Genomic DNA, 22184 nt, shown 5'->3' on the forward strand with positions numbered 1-22184 from the left:
CTGGCTGCGCCCCTGCCGGCCGCCCCTTCTCAACACCGCTCCTCGGTTGGCCAGTGTGACGGCGACCGTCGTTGGCGGAGCGGGGGGTACCGCCCGACCGTGAGCCTGTGTCTTGTGAGCTGCCCCGGAAGGCGTCCCTGTACTACGAGCGTGGAAAAGCCCGTCAGCGGCTCCGGTCAGTGTAACGTCCACCACGTTCCTCAAAACATCGGCAGCAAAGCCACGTCACGCGGGGCGAGTCGCCTCCACGAGCCTTGCCGGTTCGCCGCGCCAGAGGCGGGCGCCTCGACAGGAGGCGTGCCCGAGCCGCGGCCGCCCGCGCCGGGCGCCGGGCCTCAGACGCGGCCGCCTGCCACATGAGCCCGGCCGCCGGCATGCTACTGCCCTCGAGCCGGCCGGGCGGCTGGCCGAGCGGCGCCGGATCTGCCGACGAGCCGGCCGGCCGGCTGGTGGCCACCGGCTCTCCGGACCTGCTCTGCACGCCGCTGCCGCCGCACTGGCGCGCCAACAAGACCATGCCGGCCGCCTTCCGCGTCGTCTCGCTGGCGCCGGTCGAGGACGGCACCGTCGTCACCGTGCTGGCCGGCAACGACGACAACTGCTGCGCCGAACTGCGCAATAACGCCGCCGTCATGACCGACCGGGAGGCGCGATTCAGTGACCTGCGCTTCGTCGGCCGCAGCGGCCGAGGTGAGCTAGCGGCCCGCAACGTCCGGCGAAGCGGCTGTCCCCGGTCTGACGCGCCGGTCCGCCCCGCCGGTCCGCCCCGCCGGTCCGCCCCGCCGGTCCTCCCCGCTAATCCGCCCCGCCAATCCGCCCGGCCGGTCCGCCCCGCCGGTCCGCCCCGCCGGTCCGCCCCGCCGGTCCGCCGGTCCGCCCCCGCCGGTCCGCCCCGCCCCGTCCGCCCGCCTGGTCCACCCCGCCGGTCCCCCTCGCCGGTCCGCCCGGCCGGTCCGCCCCGCCAATCCGCCCGGCCGGTCTGCCCCGCCGGTCCGCCCCGCCGGCCCGCCCCGCGGTCCGCCCCGCCCCGGTCCGCCCCGCCCTGGTCTGCTCGCCGGATCTGCGGCTGTCCGTCCTGTCTGCGCGCCCGCCCGTCCTGCCCTGGTCTGTGCATCAGCCTGTCCTCCGTCATCCTCCGCTGTATTTGGCCTGTCGTCGGCCGTCTGTCTGCTCTTCCCCACGTCTCCGTCTATGGGCTTTCGCGGCCGGTGTACCTGCGCGTTTCTGTCTGCGAGGTCGCGATAAAGTGGGCACGTTCTTTTGGCGCTGCATCTGTGCTGTCTCGAAGGTACGCCGTTACGTTTATACGCAACTTTAAGCGTACCAGTACCCGGCTTAGTTTTTATATTATCGTTGCCAGGCAGCATTATTGTAGATGCACAACGGAGGCATTTTTCTTGGATTCATTATTAATTTCAATACCAACAACCACTGAGACGGATCTCCGATGAAAAATTATACTGAAATACCATTTTTGGTCGCAGATGTCTGTTCTAATTACTGCATGACAACCACTTGCTGCAAGCCATATGCATATACTATATAGATATATAGCCTGCCACTCGGTTTTGCTTTTTATAAAGATTTCCGTAATAATGTCATTTGTTGGTCCCCCTGTATCAGGTGCATGCCGCCATGATTACGAGGTTCGCACATATTTGAACATCATCAGTCTGCCTTTTGTGTTCTCACTCAGACCGATGGCTGGATCTGTCAACGTAGGCGTCGTCGCGTTTCCATGAAGTAATGCTGTTTGCCATCATTATGAGTTAATGCTTCGCAGCCCGGCCGATCATCGCTGTCGCCGGACGCCACCCAGCGCTCCGTCGTGTCATTTATGGGCACCCGAGTCAGTCGTACCAGCAGTTAATATCAGATCGTGGCTGTCGGCTTGACCGGCCGTTAAAACGTCGCGCAGTTCGGGGCTGGGGGCCGTTTTTGCTGGGGAGGGGGAGGGGGAGGAGGGCTTCGGCTGGGCTGATTGATTGTGGCAGCCATCGAGGGGAAAACGCGCGCCTAATGATGTTGAAACGAGTAACTTTGGCCCGCTTTAACCGAGCGGGGAACGGCACAATGGTGACTAGTTCGAGTCAAAAGAATGCTGGGAAGTGGGCACGCCACCGGCGTTTGTTGCTTTTGACCCGCGCCGGCCGCCACCGCCGGTAGTGTTGTCTGACCACGCGAGCCAAATTACCGGGCTCGATGGCGCTCGCTTTTACCGCAATTACGAGGCAGGAAGCGCTGCAAATGTTCCTGGCATATGGGCAGTTAGACGGTCACCGATCTATCAGCGGCGGGGCCGACTATGGCCAAATGGAGGCCAGCAGGCTGCAGCCAGATGGCGCTGTCGATAGCCGGGTGACGCCGTGGCTGGACCTGCTGCATCGCCCTGCACTCTGCCGAGGCTAGCTGTCGACCATTGCCAGATGTGGGTCGTCTTTTGGGGTGGCGCTTGGGCGTTACTATCCAGGCAAGAGTCATTACGGTTTTCCTAATTCAGTTTGTAAGATCTAGCGATGTGAACTCTGGCGAGATCCGTCGAATTAAAAAAAAATCAAGGCAATTTTGATGTCATGGGCGTTTTCGCGACGATGGGATATTGTATAAAAATTGGCACGCACAAAATGATGTAAAAATATCAGTCAAAATCGGTTCATTTTGTTTTCAAAGTCATGGTGTGCATGCTATTGAGACGGAAATATGATGAAATGCTGCAGCATAATTGCTATGAACGGTATTCGCGCGATTTGATTCGTGGAAGCCAGGGTTGTACTTTTTATGGATTGTCAAGCGGTGGTGTGGCCAAAGAGTTGTATGGATCGTATTTTGCCACGCTGAAAACATTAAATGCGAGAAATAGCAGTTTTTGTATCCAGTGTTGAATTTCGTTTAAAATCACTACACTTTGTTCTTCCCCCTTCTTCTCAGAGCGGCTCCACGCTACCATCTATGTCTCCGGTTTAAGCCATCCGCAACAAGTCTCGCTTATCTAGTCCTCTTAAACTAAAACCACACCATGTGTGCAAGGCATCGGATACCGTTTTTAAGTGAGGCAGCATGGAGGCAGTGAACCGCGGGGAAGCATGGGGCAAAATGAAGCGTTATGATCAAAGGAAGGCAGGTTACTAACGCGACCTTGTCAAGGTGTAACTTCTGCGCTGCTGCCAATTTGACGCTGACCGCATGACTGTACCGGGTGCCAGACCACCAGATCACGTGATGCCCCGCCAGCGTCTAGCCGTCCACTGACCTTGACCTACGCACCCTGCGGCTCCAGGGTGGGTAGGCAGGGTGGACACTGCAGGCATGGATGCGTGTGACTGGTGATCAGCTGACCCGTGACCTTGCTGGTCTACTCGCAGGCAAGTCTCTCACGGTCACCATCATCATCTCGTCGCGGCCGGCGAGGGTGACCGTCTACAACAAGGCCATCAAGGTCACCGTCGACGGCCCCCGCGAGCCGCGCAACAAAAACAGTGAGCACACGCGGTCACGGACTGCCGAACTGCAATGCGGCCCCTTACCATCTCACAAGTCAGGGCAGAGTGACAGCTGCCTTTTACCGCACTGCTGACCCGTATTTGCCATTTTCGGTTGCATTTGGTGGGCCTCAGCTATAAATGTGCTTCATCACCGTTACTCAGACACAACCCGACAGGGAAATGGCCGAAGGCGTAAGCCACACCATGTTGGGAACCACCAGAAGTGTTTCCAAATGAGCGTTTCGCGGACGTTTCGCACGACCCTGTTGAGGGAAGACAGGATGGTTATGCAGATGTGTCGGCTTCTGCCATGGTCTCAGGTAACCTGCCATTGCGAGACCGTGTTCAGCTCCTAGCCGGAAAGCGTAGTGTTATCTGCCATCTAATCTAGACTGCTCACGCGTGTTATGCGCAACCTGGAAGACACACATGTTTCAGAACTAAAGCCTTTCGCTAAATGCCCGCAATGTTCCTCCAGTCAAGAGGGCACCGCGGCCGTGCTTCCCACCCCTCGCTGACATAGGTGACCGGGTCTGACACCTAGCCGTCATCCCCCCTACTGACGCGGCCGTCATCCCCCTACTGACGCGGCCGTCATCCCCCTACTGACGCGGCCGTCATCCCCCTACTGACGCGGCCGTCATCCCCCTACTGACGCGGCCGTCATCCCCCACTGACGCGGCCGTCATCCCCCACTGACGCGGCCGTCATCCCCCACTGACGTGGCCGTCATCCCCCACTGACGCGGCAGTCATTCCCCACTGACGCGGCCGTCATCCCCCTACTGACGCGGCCGTCACCCCCCACTGACGCGGCCGTCACCCCCCACTGACGTGGCCGTCATCCCGCTACTGACGCGGCCGTCATCCCCCTACTGACGCGGCCGTCATCCCCCTACTGACGCGGCCGTCATCCCCCTACTGACGCGGCCGTCATCCCCCCTACTGACGCGGCTGTCATCCCCCTACTGACGCGGCCGTCATCCCCCTACCGACGCGGCCGTCATCCCCCACTGACGCGGCCGTCATCCCCCACTGACGCGGCCGTCATCCCCCACTGACGCGGCCGTCATCCCCCACTGACGCGGCCGTCATCCCCCCGCGCACAGGACACCATCCGTTCCCATACCAGCTGGGTCACCACCGGCTCATGCTGCCACATCTGGCGGGACTCCAGCAGCTGGAGAGGGAGCAGCTGGCAGCTGGCCTGCTGAAGCTGCCTCCAGGCCACAGCGGTGAGTGAGCAGCAGTCCAGCTCTGCTCCAGGCTCTGCCTCAGCAGCTCGGCTCTGCTCCAGGCTTTGCCTCAGCTGTCCAGCTCTACTCTAGGCTCTGCCTCAGCAGTACAGCTCTGCTCCAGGCTCAGTTTCAGCAGTCCGACTCTGCTCCAGGCTCTGCCTCAGCAGTCCCCCGCAGCCGTGAGGCGGTCTGGTCTGGCCTAACGTTGATCGCGTCGCGACAGTCTGATGGCCGAGAGTGCAGTGGCTTAGTGTTAGGGTGATGTCGTCAGATGCTGAGCAGCCTATCGCCCTACACGCAGGTCTGGTACCAGTCAATCGTTCCTGGTGCCGCCCACGCACGTTTTGGTTGTGGTTACGCGACAACTTCGGCAAATTACTTGCTTATTAGGAAATGTGGCTCCCACGCGATGTGTGATGCATTTGTAAAAGGGGCCAGGAGGCTTTCTCACGGTTAGTGGCTTGGTTTTTGGATCTGGTGACAGGAAAATTGTTTTCTGGAGATTATGATGATGGCTTAGGAGATTTCAGGCTAATGCATTTACGAGAATCAAATAGGCGTCTGATTTGCACGGGTGGCAGTTTTGTTGGAATTGCAAAATGTCACCATCACATTCCCGAGGAAACAAGCCTATAACATGTGAGCGTCGAAGTCGCCGGCCGTCGCCGATACGCCCCCCATAGCTGATGATTTAGTGGCATAGGGATGGCATGACCTTTCGGCTCGCTGGCATTCCACGCCACCGTGAGCCGACGCGCGGCGAATGTTACGTGTGCGCGCCGTTGCTAGTCGTTCTAAGCCCGAGTTTTCAATGACACGCCGCGTTAATCACGACGGTCGCGTTCTGGCCGCGCCGTGCCGTCGTAAATCGGCGCTAGTTGGCGGCGGCGGTCGTAATTACGACCTACGGCTGCGCGCGGCGCGCGGTCATTCGGTCGCCGGCGGCGGTCAGCGTCGGCGACGGTCGGCCGGCTGACTATCGGTCACACGCGGACTCGCCCCCTCCCCCCTCCCTCATTGTGCGTCGATCGGACACTGGTCGGCGGCCTATCGGCACACGCCGAGACGCCACGGCAACGCACGAGCGAGACCCCGCTGGTGCCGCTGCCTGTCTGCCCGAGTCCGCGGAAACGAGAGCTAATGGGGTTGTGGTTCAACACGCCGGAGGCGCGGATCGGTTTGGCTAGATGCTGCAGAGGCAGGGAAAGGTCTTATTCGATTGGCCGCGATTCATGGGTGGTGGAAGCTCAGACATAGGTGCAGTGAGTGCTCCCGAAGGCGACGGGATTCAAGACGGCCGGTCACACAGTCGCCGCGGCTGGCTTTTATTTCCTTTCCACTGGTGCTGAGGTCCCCACTACAGCCTACGACAGCTCTGCTCCGATCTTCTGGCGAGGGTTGGGGGCCGACACCAGTGCAGCGGTGCCAGCGTAAGGTCCGATAATCGTGAAACTGTCCCCCAGCTCATAATTGGCCTGACCTTTGCCGCCACTGACAGGTGATGCCGCGCAGGTTATCAGCACAAATGTCAACCTGTCTCGAATCGTTGACCGCGTCCACTGCATTTGGTCCTGTGTGGTCCCTTCGTACGTAGTCATTGCTGCCCTCCAGGTATAGCGATCCAGGTGGCAAACAAGCTCACCGATTTCCCTGTTTCCATCCTGAATCGAACTACCTTTGAAGTTCAATACCGTGAAGTATCGTTGCGGGACGAGGGGACAAAACCCGAAAATGATCCCGAATCCTTTGTTCACCGGCCTGCGCGTTACCCTTGGCTCTAGCTGTTGTCGGAAAATAGCTGCTGCCAGTAATAGCCCTGATTCTCTGCTGATCCATATTCATCCCCACCTAACAATACGCTGTTATTCGCGTGCCAGTCGAGTATTGGGGAAGCCGCAGGCAATGAGCATTGAATGAGTGGCTGAAAACGTAACGCAAAGCCTTGTGCGGACGTTTCCGGGGCGCCAACTGCGCACAATCGGCACATCAAATTGAATGAGCCCGCATTCTGGAATGTGGTCATGGGCCGGAATGAGCAGCACTTCATACGATGATGGACAGCGTGGAAAAGAGCCAGAGGTTAGCATCATACAGTCGGCCCAGAAATCAGCTTAATGTCATGGGCGCAGCTAGGTGATAACTGCGGTGGGATCGATCCATCTACTTTGTGTGATCAAAAAGCATTCAGGCCTGATTATTAACGAGTCCTTATAGCTGCATGTCTTTTGATCGTACCGACAATTAATGATAAAAGTATTTACGTTACCAACCCCAACTTAGTATTTATATTTCCCACGTACGTCTTGCTTGTAGAACCCATTTCATTTCCCCTGCCCGTTCTGGGCAATGCGGTATAGCTTTGTGACAGAGCACTTTGTCCCTGTTGAGGCCCGCTTTTGGGGAATTACTTTATTTGCTGACTTACTCTATAGTACGAAGCTTCCAAAAACCCGCTAAGAAAGAGCGTCACTCCTCGCAGCCAGCAAGGCCCCGAGAGTTGCCTTCGGTACGAAAACCCAAGGAATTAATCTGTCTGGTAAACTGCTCAGTGCATTAGTAAACCTATTCTTATAAAAAGTCGGCGATCAAATATTAACATACAGGGCTCATCATGGCCGATTACGCGAACGTGATACGTACCTGTATGTGTGATGTATTCTAGCTTAAAATCGTTTTCATGTGTAAGTGATGCCTGACGCGTGATGTGCGATGACTGTTCAACTGAAATCGCTTGCATATATAATTGATGCGCGATGTGCTATGCTTGTTTACTCCAACTCGTTAGCATGCTTGAATGAAGCGTGATGCGTGATGTCTATTCTCTTGAATTTGTTTGCATGTACACATATGTTCGCGCATTCCAATTCTTAGATAGGCACTGTATCGTGGTAACGGCTGGCAATCGCTCTTTGTTTAATCCCCGAATGTTGGTGTCCTGTAAAAACTGTGGTTCTCTGTTAAAAACCATGAACTTCGAGTAGGACCATCGGCAGGCAATTTTGAATTCACTTCTCTTATTGTTTCGATAAAGGCATGTTGCCGTCCATTCTGCTGGTTTTCCGCCGAGGAATAAGGCTATTACCACTGTCTTATTCTGTCTGGTACATTGCACACTGCGCAGTCCTCTATATAGCGAGCTACCCTTTGACATCTAGAAGTGTATCTGGCGTCCAGTGTCCAGTCCAATGCCAGTTTTGTGTGCAAACGAGAGCACCGCACGAGCATGTCCCGCTCTCTCACGCGTGCCTCCCCCCCCCCCCGCGCCCTCACGCGTGCCTTGCCCCGCTCTCTCACGCATGCCACGCCCGCTCCCTCATACGTGTCCCGCCCGCTCTCTCACGCGTGCCCCGCCCCGCTCCGTCGGCAGGTATGGGCGTGCCGATGCCGCTGACGGCGGACCCGTGGTGGGTGCAGGCGGCGGCCGGCTGTCCGGGCCTGGCCGAGCTGGCCCCCCTGTCGGCCTGCCTCGGCGCGCTGGTCGCCGCACCGGCCGGCGAGCGCAGCTCCGCAGGTACGTGACCCGGCCGCCCTCCGAGGCACCCGTCTGACAGCGGGCACACAGTCCGGTCCCTTCCGCTCTATCCAGCCGCAGCGCGGCTCCTGCTGTACCTCAGGCCTCTGCGCTGCGTGAACCGGAGCGTACCACAGGCGGCGGCCGCGCGCTGTCGTACGCGGCCGCTGCCGTCTGGAGCAGGGACGTGTCTGAGGGCATTGGACTGGATCTGAGTGTCTGTGTCTGAGTCTGAGGACATTCGACTGGAGAGGAGACAGATGTGAGGACACTAGGAGTCAAGTTTTGCCACTCAGTCATGACTGCGTCCCCCTCCCCGTGGTCATCCTTGTGCACTGCTCTCTTCGACTTCGAGGAGGCAGAAGCCATGCCTAAGGGGCTTACCCGCCACAATCAACCTGCTGGACGCGTCCCTGGTCTGCAGCGCGGCGGTCATTTCGTGACGGCGGACCTCAGCACCGCCCTGGGAGCTGTCCGCTCCCCGCGCGGCCCGGGGTGAGCGGCGTCGGTGGCGTGCGGCCAGCACCAGGCCCCCTCATCACGGCGCCATAACCGGACCCGTCACCGCTCGTAACGCCCGCACTGGTCAATACCGGTGACAGCGCGCGGCCACTTCCCGGCCGTTGTCGCCCCGGTAACGAGCGGCGGCGCAGCACCGCCGCCGCCGCCGCCGCTTGATCGCCACCATTGTCGGCGGCCGGACGCGCCGTCACGTGACGCACCCGCGTCGCCCCGCATTCCAGCGGTTCGGTGACGGCGCCGCAGCACGGCGCTGGTGACCCCTGAGCGGCGCTGTGGCCCGGCCCGGGCGGCGCCCTGGGGTGGCGTGCGGTCATGGTAGCCCGCGGCACTTAGGCCACCGTGGTCGGCTGAAAGGGCCGCCACGAGGTGGTGGTACCACGGAATATCCGGCGGGCCGCGGGCGGTGCCGAGAGACACGCGATGAGCGGACGCCAGCAGGCTCTGCCAGGACGGTAGCAAACTGCAGCATCGTGAAAAACGTCCATGTGATTCGATTGTGGAGGAAGGACCACAACAGTTTCAAGCACCAACAATTTTACAAACATCTGGTTAAATTTATTCCAGGTGCATGCTGATTTGGGGGAGACCTCCAAAGTTCGTTGCCGGTTTATGTTTAACTCATGTCAAAGTCTGCTTGAAATGATACCGTTTGACACGGAGCTCGTTCTCAACTCGCGCGGTATGATTTTTAACGAGGGTGACATCAACTTGCAAATGATACACACTGATCAGGTGCTCCCTGCACGCTGTACGCGCGTGCTCTGTTCAAGCTTTATTGCAGCAACTCCGACGACCATCGCCTTCATCAATGTCTTCTGCGCAGTTGTCCGGTGTCGCTCTGACCCACGGCGCCGTATGTTTCCAGCGCTGTGCGCAGAGTCGCCGTACCTGTCCAGCACCTGCCTGGCGCCGGGTCTGGGGCTGGAGCGGCGTCCCGCGGCGGCCACGGTCGGGCCGGACGCGCCGCTGCCGCCGCCGGCGCTGCGGCTCTACTCGCCGCTGCGCGGGCCGGCGCCGGGCGTGGGCGCCGCGCACCTCCTGCGGCTGGCCTGGCAGCGCGAGCCCGGCCTGCTGGCGGCGGCCGCTGACTGGAGCCGGCCGGCGGCTGCCGCCCGGCTCCCGGCGCCCGTGGAGGACGGCGGCACGCGACCGGCGCTGAGGTTACCCGCTGGCCGTCGGTCCCCGCTGTCTGCGAGAGCGCGCTCCCTGGACCCGGCTCCGGCTCCGGCTCCGGCTCCGGCAGCGGCTCCGGCAGCGGCTCCGGCTCCGGCCCGGCTCCGGCTCCGGCTCCGGCTCCGGCTCCGGCTCCGGCTCCGGCAGCGGCCCCGGCCCAGACTCCGACTCCAGCTCCGGCTCCGGCTCCGGCTGCGGCTCCGACTCCGGTTCCGGCTCCGGCTTCGGTAGCGGCTCCGGCTTCGGCTCCGGCGTCGTCGACGGTCGGGTCCGCGAGACCCGTGGTGTGGCGGCCCTACTGACCTGTGGTGCGGGGATGACAGGAGCACGCGTCCAGTTCCTATGCGCGATCGGAAACTATCACTTGAATCGGTACTGAACTGAGCACTGCTGAGGTGCCCGCGTCACTGGATGACTGCATGACGTCGCTGGATGACCCATCACGACGCGCCGGCATTGCTTAGGCGACACGGCGCTTAGTCATTCGCCGACCCACCGCACTGCCCGCAAGGCTTCTGATTGTTGGATGGAGAATATTTGACAGGGGTTCTGCGCCCGCACAGTAGCCGGTAAAACGTGTTCACTGCCAGTCCACTTTCAGTCCAGTACGCCATACTGTGTACATGTAAAGGCTATAGAGCGGCGAGAGCCGCGCAGAGCTTGTGACTGGATAGACAAGGATGAGGAAGGGAAACTGACGTACCTAATGACACGATCTCACTGTCAATGAAAAAATCCCTGGACATTGTTTGTGAGACAATCGCATGTCTCTGTGTGTGGCGGATAGCAAAAAGCGTGGTAAATTATTCACCCTGTGCTTACACTGATAAGGCTAAAGCCAGTGCTGTCCCGGGTGTAGGAGCGGGGAGTTTTAGTGATTGTTGCGTACCTGCTGCTGCGTTTCTACCGACAGTATCTACTCGGTGCAGTCGGAGTTCTAATTTTTACGGCTTCCTGCCGGCACAGTGGGAGCTGTTTTATGCTCGTAAGCATAAGTAACTGCTGAAGTTGCGTCTGCTTGACCATGATTTCGGCCTCAATCATTCTGTGAATCTACGAGCTGTCGGCTTAACGACAGTGCGGTTATTTGCTTGCATTCATTACGTGCACTGATGGATTATGGTAGGGTTTTATGCATTATGTTTTTCATTATCTACATCACTCTCAGGAATTGCAGCTAATCACCACATGCCAGTGCGTTAGTTTGAGTACTCACAAGCCGTGCATATGTGACCAACGAGCTCGGCATCATAGCCCGCATCGGTACGCCGAAGTCATGTCGCAGCCGCTTCACCGAAGCGCCCCACTTGTCGGGCTGTTCGTGCGCTCCACCCTGAATGTGCACCAGGGTTTGGGAGTTGTCTCAGCCGTTCACGTCCGCGTCGGTCATCCCGGCCACCTCGGTCCACTTGCGTTGCCCGCCTGACTGCACACCTCGGCAGACGTGAAGTGTGCCCCCGCACGTTACGCCCTTCCCGCCCCCTCCCATCGCGCGCCGGTGTTTCTGCGTCGCCTTACGCTGAATACAGCAGTGCTCCGTCCAGCCGCGCTGTCTCCGTGCGCCAGCCTCGGACCGCGGACATCTGGCGCACAGTTTACCACGCCATGGTAGCTTGTCCAGGTGGGATGCTGTAAACCCCTTACTGTGGGAGGTTGCTCAAAATACACATTCCACGGCGCTAGTGTGTTAGTGGGATGCCGGTTCCGCGGCTCTGAGTCATGCTTCATCACTCGCTATCGCCCCTTTCACACTTGAGTCGCTCCGTTTCCGCGTGAGATGGCACTTGTAACAACATCGGGGCGCTGAACCCAGAGAACATGACGATTGAAAAACGGCACCTTCCCCGATCGCCGGCTTTACTGTATCACAAACACCCCTATTTCGTCTCAGTGTCGCATCGTCACCGCGTCGTCTGATGACGATTACATCCCTCCCCCGACGATGACGCGTCAGTCGGTGACGCCCGCGGCCGCAGCTGCGTCCCTCCTGTCGCCGCGTCCGTCGATGACACTGCACGCCCCTCCCCCCTCCCGCCTCCCGTTCGATCGGCGGTGCGGCAATCGGCCCCGCGCCAGCCGTCCGTCCGCGGCGAGCAGTGCTGTCTGCGCCGGTACCGCTGATCGTGCCATTAGGTGGGCGGCGGGGTCCCGGCCGCCGTGCGCGACATCGACCATCACACGTCGTGGACAGTGCATGGCTGGAGGGGGCGCGGGGGTCGAGCCGCCCAGGGCGCGGCGAGCCGGGGACGCTGGGGGTCAGGCCGCTCAGGGCGCGGCGAGCCGGGGACCTCCGAGGCTGCTCAGGGCGCGGCGAGCCGGGGACGCTGGGGTCAGGCCGCTTAGGGTGCGGCGGGCCGGGGACGCTGGGGTCAGGCCGCTTAGGGTGCGGCGGGCCGGGGACCCCCGAGGTTGCTCAGGGCGCGGCGGGCCGGGGACGCTGGGGGTCAGGCCGCTCAGGGCGCGGCGAGCCGGGGACCCCCGAGGCCGCTCAGGGCGCGGCGGGCCGGGGACCTCCGAGGTTGCTCAGGGTGCGGCGAGCCGGGGACGCTGGGGGTCAGGCCGCTCAGGGCGCGGCGAGCCGGGGACCCCCGAGGCCGCTCAGGGTGCGGCGGGCCGGGGACCTCCGAGGCTGCTCAGGGCGCGGCGAGCCGGCGACGCGATGCAGGAACATCACAGAGTGGAGCCAGACATTGCTGAATAGAGACCGGCATCATGGACGCCAAGTCGGTTTACAGTGAGAATCGTCTAACCGTTTGCCCAAATGAGCACGGTCAATGTACGCGAAGCGACCAGATATAAAGTGTGGTGCCAGTGCGATGCAAGGCTTGCAGACTGGTTTCTACAGAATAATGCTCATCCATCGCGTCTATGTCGCACACTTTTGACTTTTCGGTGCGATGGGCATTAAACCCACCAGTTTTGCGTATTGGTGTAGTAACTAACGATTTCCTAAGAAGTCTTTCCCACTTTGACCGCCCAACATTCGCAACGACTAGCGACCGAAACACGACTTTACGTGTCAGATGCAAGAGCTCGGTGACTCGTACGCACTCGTCCACCTTTATTTGGCGTCACGCACCTCGCACCGTCCCATTGACGCCGCCATGACCACGGTTATGGCTGTCGTTCCGACCAACGGCGTGTTAAGCGGGCTCAAACGAGGTCGAATTAGCCGGCGCAGGGCTTTTGAGGGCGGCGGGCCACGGGCGCTTCGCGGCGATGGCCCGATCGACGCGGCGAGTGGACGGAGCACGACAGCGGCGGGGCGGGGAGGGCTCGGCTGCGGGACGGGGTCCAGGACCTCGCTGAGGACGAACTCTTAGCTTGCTTCATGAGCCGAAGGAAATGAAATGTGGGACCATTGTTACCTCCGGATACATCTGTCGGCAGTAAAATGCGTACAATTGATGCATATCGTACACAAAATATGCGAAGCCGCATATGCAGACACGACGCCATGTAATTAGAGCAATGAGACTGCAGCGACATTCCCTCGCTGTTAATTACCGGACAGCAGGGTTATGGTTTGCTCCCTTTTTAACTACTGGTGTCAATGGCGAAGCCAGATTCGTGGTAAAGTAGGGGCACAGGGTTGACAAAGGGTTCCCTGAATGTGAAACCCCCCCCCCCCCAAAAAAAAGGCACAGAGTCTTATGTAGACATATTTTTTACGATTAGTTTTCATCTTTTCAAACTTAAACAGAAGTCGGAAGTAACCGAAGAGTACTTAACTGCTTGCATTTTAAAATCAATACGCTGAACAAGCCAGGCGTCATTAAATGGCACGGAATAAATGATCTCCGCGATCCATTTTGCAATGGCTGAGCGATATTTTTCTAAAACGATAGCACTTAAGGTCTGCCCGGATTTTTTGTTAAGTTTTAGTGAGCGTTTAGGTACTCCGTGGTCGCGCTCATAGATCAAAATGGGGCCAACTCTTTTTATTGACACGGTCAAACCATGTTCATCCAGAGATATTCAACCCGTTTTCATAACTGCGCAGTGAAGCAATTATATAGGATAGTTCGGAGCATGCGCGCTCGCAAGCCTTAGCAACAAAAAACCTCACCCGGCGCTGCAGTCTCCATAGGCTGCACGACATCGCCACGGTGGCTAACGCCAAACGATGGCCACTGGGCAGACGAAAACAATGCTGTACCTAAAAAAGGCATGTTTGAACGTTTTAAAACATCATTTAGAACGTTTGAAAGTGGTCCAGACGCGTATTTCACTTGTGCGATCTCTAGATTCATAACAAGAGCGATCTAGCATTTGAATTCTGCCAACGAAAGCCCCCCTGGCCATTGACCGACATAGGGGCACCGACCTATGTAAATCCCGGGCACTCGGCCATGGCCCCGCTTGGAAAATGGGCCATAATTCCCAGACAGACACGGAGCCTCTTAACTCCCATCCAGCCCTTCGGTCCCCCTCGAATCCCTGGCCGGGCCCCTGACCAGCTCGGGTCACTTTTCCCACAGAGGGAACCTGGCGGGCATTTTGAGCCCTTGCTCGACACAGGGGGGCTCTTATTGACTTAGCGGCCCCGACCAATGTAAACCACGGCTCCCAGCCTTTTCCCTGCTTGGGAAATGTACGCTCAGGCACAGACCGACACGGAACCGGCTATTTGGCAGTGGCAGTGCCTGACTGACATATAAGCCTTCATTGACTCAGCCCCCCTCCCCCCCCCCCCCCCCGATCGGCGCAAAGGGTCCTCCGACTGGCATTTGAGGGTTCAGCACTGAGCGCTGAGGCCACTTCATGCTACCTCGAAACTAGGCACACGTTCGTGCATCCGGAATTACGGTGTTTGCACATTGTAGTAGAGGACCGTGGCCAGATACAATTCCGTCTCCATTCTATTTTCTATTTGTTATATATCTACCATATATATATATATATATATATATATATATATATATATATATATATATATATATACAGTCTGTTTATTTGCAACCTGTCATTATGCATATATTACACAATGCCTGTGGCATACATGTACTCGCCTGCATCGTCATAAACATCATCCGTGTTGTCGCCCAACTGACATGCTTGACAGAATTGGATTGGCCTGACAGAGCAAAAACACTAGAGTGCCAAATGATACCCTGGTATTTTTTTCTGTAATCGTGATAGTATTAGATACACACAGACAACAACAGCTGCATATCTGTGCATATGAGAAGAGAGAGGTGGGTACACTTGACACCAGGCACTACATAAGACATAGCAACAACTGGTGCGCCTCCAGTACCAATGTTGAGAAAAAAGTGAGCAAAATCGGGAGAGACCCATTTGTTAGCGTTTTAGGGTGGGGCCGCCTCATTTTTCACCGCTCAGCCCCCCCCCCCCCCCCCCCAATTCATTTAGCGTTCCTGACCACTAGAAAGTTGTGCAGGACCAATAAATAAGATATCATTATTGCTATGGTAATCACAATACATACGATCAAGTGCGTGCTAATGATTAAGTTTCAACATTTAAACATGGTAGATGACAGCCCGTAAACAACGCAAATGTGGGAATGACGCAGCAAGATGATTGTACATTTTTTATTTTTGCGTAAAATGTAATCATGGAATGTATAGTTGACCTTATGTACTCGCATTACAATGCCTAAGATCATACGACAGACTCTCCACAAAATGTGAATTTTATTGTTATATGCGATATAGTAGTTACACCAGAATATTCAATGGAAATGTAATGTCAGACTAGAAAAAGAAGGGGGCAGATAAAATCAAATTACATTTGACTGCCCACTATCCTTACCTTTATGGACTTTCCATCACAGATCTAAATTAACACGCGCCCGGGTGGCCGCCTAGATACCCTTCGCGCGGGTGGTGGTGGTGGGGGGTCAATTTGATCCCCCCTGAGATCTCGGGAACTAAGAAAGCCAGAGGCACCAAATTTACAGGGTGTGTTGACCTGTACGTGAACTCACTCAGGTCAAAGTTTCATGTTCCTAGGTTATGACTTTTGGGTCAAAAAGGTTAAACAAGGTTAAGTTCCAGGCTGGTCTCCAAAGTGCCCCTAGAACCTAGATAACCGTTTCTAATGAAAAGGTCAATTCCCATTCAAGGTCAGTAACCTTTTTTGACCGTTTGAAGGTCAAGGCAACCAAAATCATACAAGATTGCTTTGAGTTTTGCATTTGACTAAGCGACAAAGATCACGCTAGGCAGTATGCTCCTACAACAAAAGGTTGATTTGAGTCATTTTAGTTCAATGACCTAGTATGACCTCCAAGAACTCCATGGAAGATATATAATGCGGTTCCTGCCATCAATAAACTCGAAATGAGCGTCAGAAACTATCCCATACAGCAAGCCCTTGGGTAACCAAACAAGTTGGTTTTGACCTTGCTGTGACCTTCATACCTGACCTTAGGTCAATTTAATGTGTTCATTCAACTGTTGTGTTGCCTAAGAAAGCATCTCAGAGATGTATGGCTTCGTTTAACACTCCGTTGTTGGATGAGATTGAAGAATTCCCTAGAAATTGCCTTCGCTGAAACCATGGCCTGACTTTGACCTGCCATAGGTCAACGACCTTACAAAGTACATCTAAATGTTTATGCCAAACGATCTGCTATTCAATTGTGTACAGATGCACAAAATTTGGCGCGGCTATGCCGCGCCGTTCGGAAACCACTCTGCCAAAACCTTCGGGGGGGATTTGACCCCCCACCCGAGCGCGTGTTAATGGGACCCCCTTGACAGACTGTATGGCTAAGAAGATGCAAGGAGGTGCCTTGCATCGTGCAGGGTCAGGGTTGCGAATGTACAGGCAGCCCAGTCACGCGCTACCAAAATATAAAATGACAAAACTCGAGAAGATAAGGGGGGGGTTGTGCGTCCAGACAGCAATCTGCAACGGAAAGGGGCGCGTTTAAGCCTATCCTCTGCTGCCACTTCCAACAGATAACGTGATTTGCAAGCGTGGGCTTAAGCATTCAACCATTACGACACAAGTGGAGCGGTGCGACCATTGCCCCCAGCTAACAGAGATAGTAGCGCCCGGGACGTTACAAGCTCGATGTACAATTTCTCCATTGGTTTGAGTGCGCTCTACGAAATTATGATGATTGGCAAGCTTTTATATCGCGCTTGTTTAACAATGGTGCAGCCTTTAAAAATAACGTTTTATCTATTTTTGGCGACTTTAGGTCACAATTCAGGGAACATGAACACACGGATGTCAGGGTCGTGGATATCTGGACGCAAACATTCAGCGGGAGCGATGAACAATGGACGGAGTAAAATGCCTATGTTGCCCGATATGTTGCCAGCAGAGCCAATGCAGCTCTGTGAGGCCTCCGGAGCACCAGCACTGTATTAATTGCCAACTGCAGGCCACATTTTTATACTGCTGAGGTGTTATTCTACAATGCCCTTAGAGTTTTATGAATGATACAATAATTCATTTAACTTGACATAAAAAATCGCTATGGTGGTACTAATTTGAGTTGTAGCATGTTTCGGCGTGCTGGTGATGGTTGGAGGTGAGGGATGTGTCGGTGTGCAGACCATTTTGGGCCCATCCTGCTGCTTACCATGTAATTATAAGGCCTTGGCCACGGCTACTGGGTTAAGGCGACGGGGGGCAGGCCGAAACGGAGGTGATGCGCTGCGGGCGGGCGGGGGGGGGGGGGGGGCGAGCAGTTCCAAACCTCACACCGTCGCCTGGTGCCGGACGCCTGCCATGCGGAGAGGGTGGCTCGTTCGCGGCGGGGGTCCGGCTCGGTCCGGTTACCTGGAGGCCTCAAGGCAAGAATCCGGCTCATAAACACACGCGACCGGCGCTGACTAACATTAACGGGCCCGGCCACAGTGGACTGTTATCTGAAAGGCGCCCAGCAGCTGCCCCCGCCTCACGCGTCCTCATCCGCACACCTCTGTTGACCACATACTGCTGACTCTGCTCGACATTCTGTTTTGAAGTCTCACTGAGGGATACGTGAATGCCCGGAGGACATCGCGCGGGCACGGCTGTACTGTTGTAGGTGCACTCCGAAGTGGCAGTGAGAACATCCCAGCGCTTCCAACAACCGACGCCACCTAGCCTGATGTCACCACCACCACCACACCGGAATATCACACAAACAGCTCATTAATCACTCGAGTCAAAATAAAACCATTACGCCAAGACCACTGTGAAAAGCCGTCCCATTGGGCGCTTGATGTGGCCCCACCGGCGAGGGGAGGGGAAGGGGATTGAAAAGAATCGGGATTTTGAGATTATCTTGTCTGGCCTGATCTGTCTTTCCACTTTCTCCATTCGTGCGTGCTGCTGAAAAGCAAAAGGATGCTGTACCGCGAAAACCGAATCAGTCTGCTCTGCGAAGGACCCCGCACTATGCATTATTGCAACCACGGCGCCCACTAAATGGAATGCTTTCAAGGCAATGATAAAGAAAAGTGTTTGCTGTTAGCTTTTTATGGCTGTGCGACATTAATTTACCGTTCAGTCCTGTGAAATTTATAACGTCATAACTTACTTGCGAACAACGAGTTCTTGGCTATTTCCTGACCATTAATGTTGGAGTTTTATGATGCAAGGCTATAAATATGCAAGGCAGTTTGGTGCCCAGTCGAGTGACGCCCGAAAGGTAAACCACGACGCTGCTAACCGTTGCCTGTGGAATATCTATGAGCTATATATTTAAAAATGGTGATACTTAGTCAGTTTTAAGAACTCCTTTGTGTTAAATGAACAATCAAAGCAGGCAAGGAATTATGACTTTCAAATGCAGTTTATCACGGATCATTTATGGACTCATTTTTTTCTGTTTACCGACTTCAACGATTGACGCAATTAGCGCTCATCGGACCGAATGCTGCCTGACTGTACCATCACATTGCGCTCAATACAAGACAACCTGAGAGATGCATTTTCCTTTCACCCGATGCGATACAGTGTGGGATGACATCTTGCACGCCACGAATCCTTCCTTGATCACCAAATTACCAGAACCGGGGACATTCCCGGCATTTTAGACTGCCCGTCCGTACCGCACGAACCGCGCGCCGCCTGGCATGACCGCCGTAAAGACCGGGGCCTGTCCGTGCCTGCGCTTTACGATCACGGTAACGATACGAAGAGCACCTAGCAGACCTGCAGACGCAATTTATGGTGCAAGTAATTGGCTGAGCAGCCGTTCAGATATGGCAGCAGGCTGGGTTGAAGCGTGCCGCACGACCACAGCTCGAGACAGAAGTGCGCTTTTTACACCAAAGTTCCATTTAAAACGGCACCACAGCGAGCACGTGCATTTTTACACCATTGCTTGCAGGGTGATAACATGTTGATTTTCATAAATGTCTACTTGCTGATGTTTTTAAAGAACAGACAGGTCGTGGCTGTCATTTTAAAACCAAAAGAGCAGGGTGTGTTGACATATTTCAGCATCTCCTTACGCCTAAAACAAAAAGAGCGGGATGTGTTGACATATCTCAGCATCTCCTTACGCCTAAAACAAAAAGAGCGGAGTGTGTGACATATCTCAGCATCTCCTTACGCTTAAAACAAGCGGTTCGATTATCTTAACGTACACTTTATGATATTGTGGCCAGACGCAATAGGTGGAACTGCTTCATACAATAGGAATGAGTGAAACGCATTAATGATGTTTCGTAAATGTATTTCTATAGATGAAATAGTAGTAAAAAGTCAAGGTGTAAGACATCAAATAGTAAAAGTAGATAAGAAAAAGTACTATCCTGCTTTTGTCGTAGGCTCATGATGTTAGTTCTTGAGTTTTAAGAGTGCGTCGACTGCATTGATTACTTGCATCGATTTCTCGTTGTTAAGAAGATGTTTCAAAAGAACTATTATCAGAACTGTATCAGCAGGTCGTTAGGCGAATGGCATGATGACAAAAAAATTCGGCAACTCAATGTTTTGCCACCCAATATGATGCAAAGTGACTGTATGTCGTCTGGAAACAGACATTCAGTTGTCCGCCCCCCGCCCCCCCCCCCCCCCCCAACTTTGAGAAGACAGTGGGCTTAATCTGTGAAAAACCCGTTTGTCGGCGTGTTTGGAAGTGGAGGGGGCGGGCTTCCTCGTTTTTCATGGTTCATCCTCGCTCCCCCCTCCCCCCCCCCACACACACGTCATGTTCCAAAGCTACACCATTGTAGTCTGGTTTACCTAGAAGTAAAGCAGGATAACTTTCCATCTTTTACACCACATTGTGATCTTTGTATAACCCGGACACGTGGCAGGGGATGATCATCAACATTTTGCCCGGCAACAGGCCGGACCTTTTCACCTCTTTCAGAGGCAGGCATGGCGTGGACGCACTTACACAAGTACTGATACTATTTTGGCATATGTAGGGCTGTTAGCGCGATCTTTGGAACTCTTTAGTGTTATGATATGTTCCTTGTTAAATCTAAAAATCTTAGAAGAATGACTGACGGCATAGGCTTCATGATACGCGATCAGCTTGTGTGCGGTGTGCGGGTTTCTGAACATCTGGGCAGTAAGGCACAGCCTGAATGCAGCCTGAAGGGGACTGCAACAGCGCGTTGAAAGCTTGTGGTCTGAACAAAGTAGCCCGCGAAACGTAATGGGGCCTCCAAAAACAGACTACGATTTAACACACGCCCTTGTTTCGCTGAGTTTGCAGTCATCACCTCATTTAGTTAGCGGCACCATTGAATGGTTTGTGGGAGACTCAACAAAGGAAGCAGGTATAGCGGTCTGTAGAAATATTGCATCAACGTTGTTGTAGCTCTGAGTGAGTCGGTGAGCTCAAACGACACGTGCCGTTTCTCATTTTTGTATGCGAACGGTTAGGTGAACGGTGAGAGACGCTGGAGCGTTTTGTAGTTCTGGACACTGGCTAAGGCAATATTTGTGATTGCTTACATAATCTATCTTAGAATTATACCACCGACATGAAAGAACTGCCGCAACTTCCAAGTGGCCCTGCTGCGACGAAGGCAGAAAATCAAACATTTCCTTGCTAGTGTGACCAAGCCATATCATGCCTGAAGAGCAACTCATCGTCCAGTGCATTGTATTCAATGTTAGTTGGGTTGGAACATCGGATCCAGTGGCATTGTATTCCATACACCCGAGTGTACGTTACAGCTTCATAGGCTATATTTTAGGGATCATGCTAAACAAAATGCATCACTAATACCTTTCCACAAGGACCAAGTTCTTTCCAGGCCTATTTGCTCCAGCAGAAATATGTTCTTCAATAGTTATCCTGGTATATCATCGCACATTAGCCCAGTTCAACATTCATCGGCAAAGCAAGGATGCATGATTGCTCCTGCAAAACTATCAGTCGCGTAGGAATCTGCTTCCGTTGTTTTGTACATATTTACTTGTAAACGTTAACTAAACAGATCCATATGACAGCAGATATCCATAAGACACTGTTTGTTTTGCTTGAGTAAATGTTGGAATGGAGGACAACGTACGTGGCGAACGGCGGTTCGTGGCAAGCATGATGCTTACTTTTTACAGCAAAGGCCCAATCTCTTCGGTTGGGGACGAGCACGAGAAGCCAAATCTCTACGGTTGGGGATGATCCCGAGAAGATATTCCAAACGGAGGTCCGTACCGACTAATCGTCTGATTTTTCAGATTTATACGTCGCTGTAAAAGTGTCTGATAAAGCCACATTTGTATTGGCAAAAGACCGAAATGTCAAATGTCATGCTAAAATGCCAGTGTTGACGGTCGATCACCTGCAGGACCGCTCTTGGTGGGATTCCATCAATACTGCCGCTGATTCAAGTGGCTTTTGAAGAATTGAAAATTATTTCGTCCAACCTAGCGAATGAAAACGGTATCTTGTAGAGTTGATTTCGCTGATGGCAACAGAATGTGCACGTCGGAAGATGGAGACCATCATTGACATATTCATATGCCGTGCAATGTAATGACAACGGCGGCGTGGGGCTGAACATCACTATCAACAGCTGGTGACCGCCCACAGGCCGGTTGGGGATCGTTGTACAAGTTTGGTGTGGGTAATGCACACCCACCGGCAGATGACGTCAAAGTGATCTCACCGTATTGACCCCAGTCAGGAACGATCGTATTGACACCCGTCAGACGCAGGCTCATGATACACGCGTTTGGCATTGTGTGCATTAATAGGTAAGCGTATGATGTGCGGAATTATCAACGTCCCACCATGGCCCTGGGCGTATGGTGTGCGGAGTTATCACTGCCCTAACGTCCCACCATGGCCCTGGCGGTGTGCGGTACGATGCCTCGCCTA

General features: G+C 54.8%; 1 protein-coding gene across 1 annotated transcript; it reads left to right on the forward strand.

The window, feature by feature from the left end:
* Window positions 1-431: 431 nt before the first annotated feature.
* On the forward strand, window positions 432-8984 carry LOC119101843 (runt-related transcription factor 3-like; the record flags this gene model as incomplete). Its single annotated transcript, XM_037225268.1, has 5 exons — window positions 432-690; window positions 3363-3476; window positions 4591-4716; window positions 8087-8230; window positions 8974-8984. Coding segments are annotated over 5 exons (654 nt in total), but the record flags the coding sequence as incomplete, so codon positions are not given.
* Between the last annotated feature and the right edge of the window lie 13200 nt (window positions 8985-22184).

Source organism: Pollicipes pollicipes, unplaced genomic scaffold (genome assembly GCF_011947565.3).
Source record: "Pollicipes pollicipes isolate AB1234 unplaced genomic scaffold, Ppol_2.1 Scaffold_4881;HRSCAF=5763_pilon_pilon_pilon, whole genome shotgun sequence".
In the NCBI taxonomy this organism is placed as follows: Eukaryota; Metazoa; Arthropoda; class Thecostraca; order Pollicipedomorpha; family Pollicipedidae; genus Pollicipes; species Pollicipes pollicipes.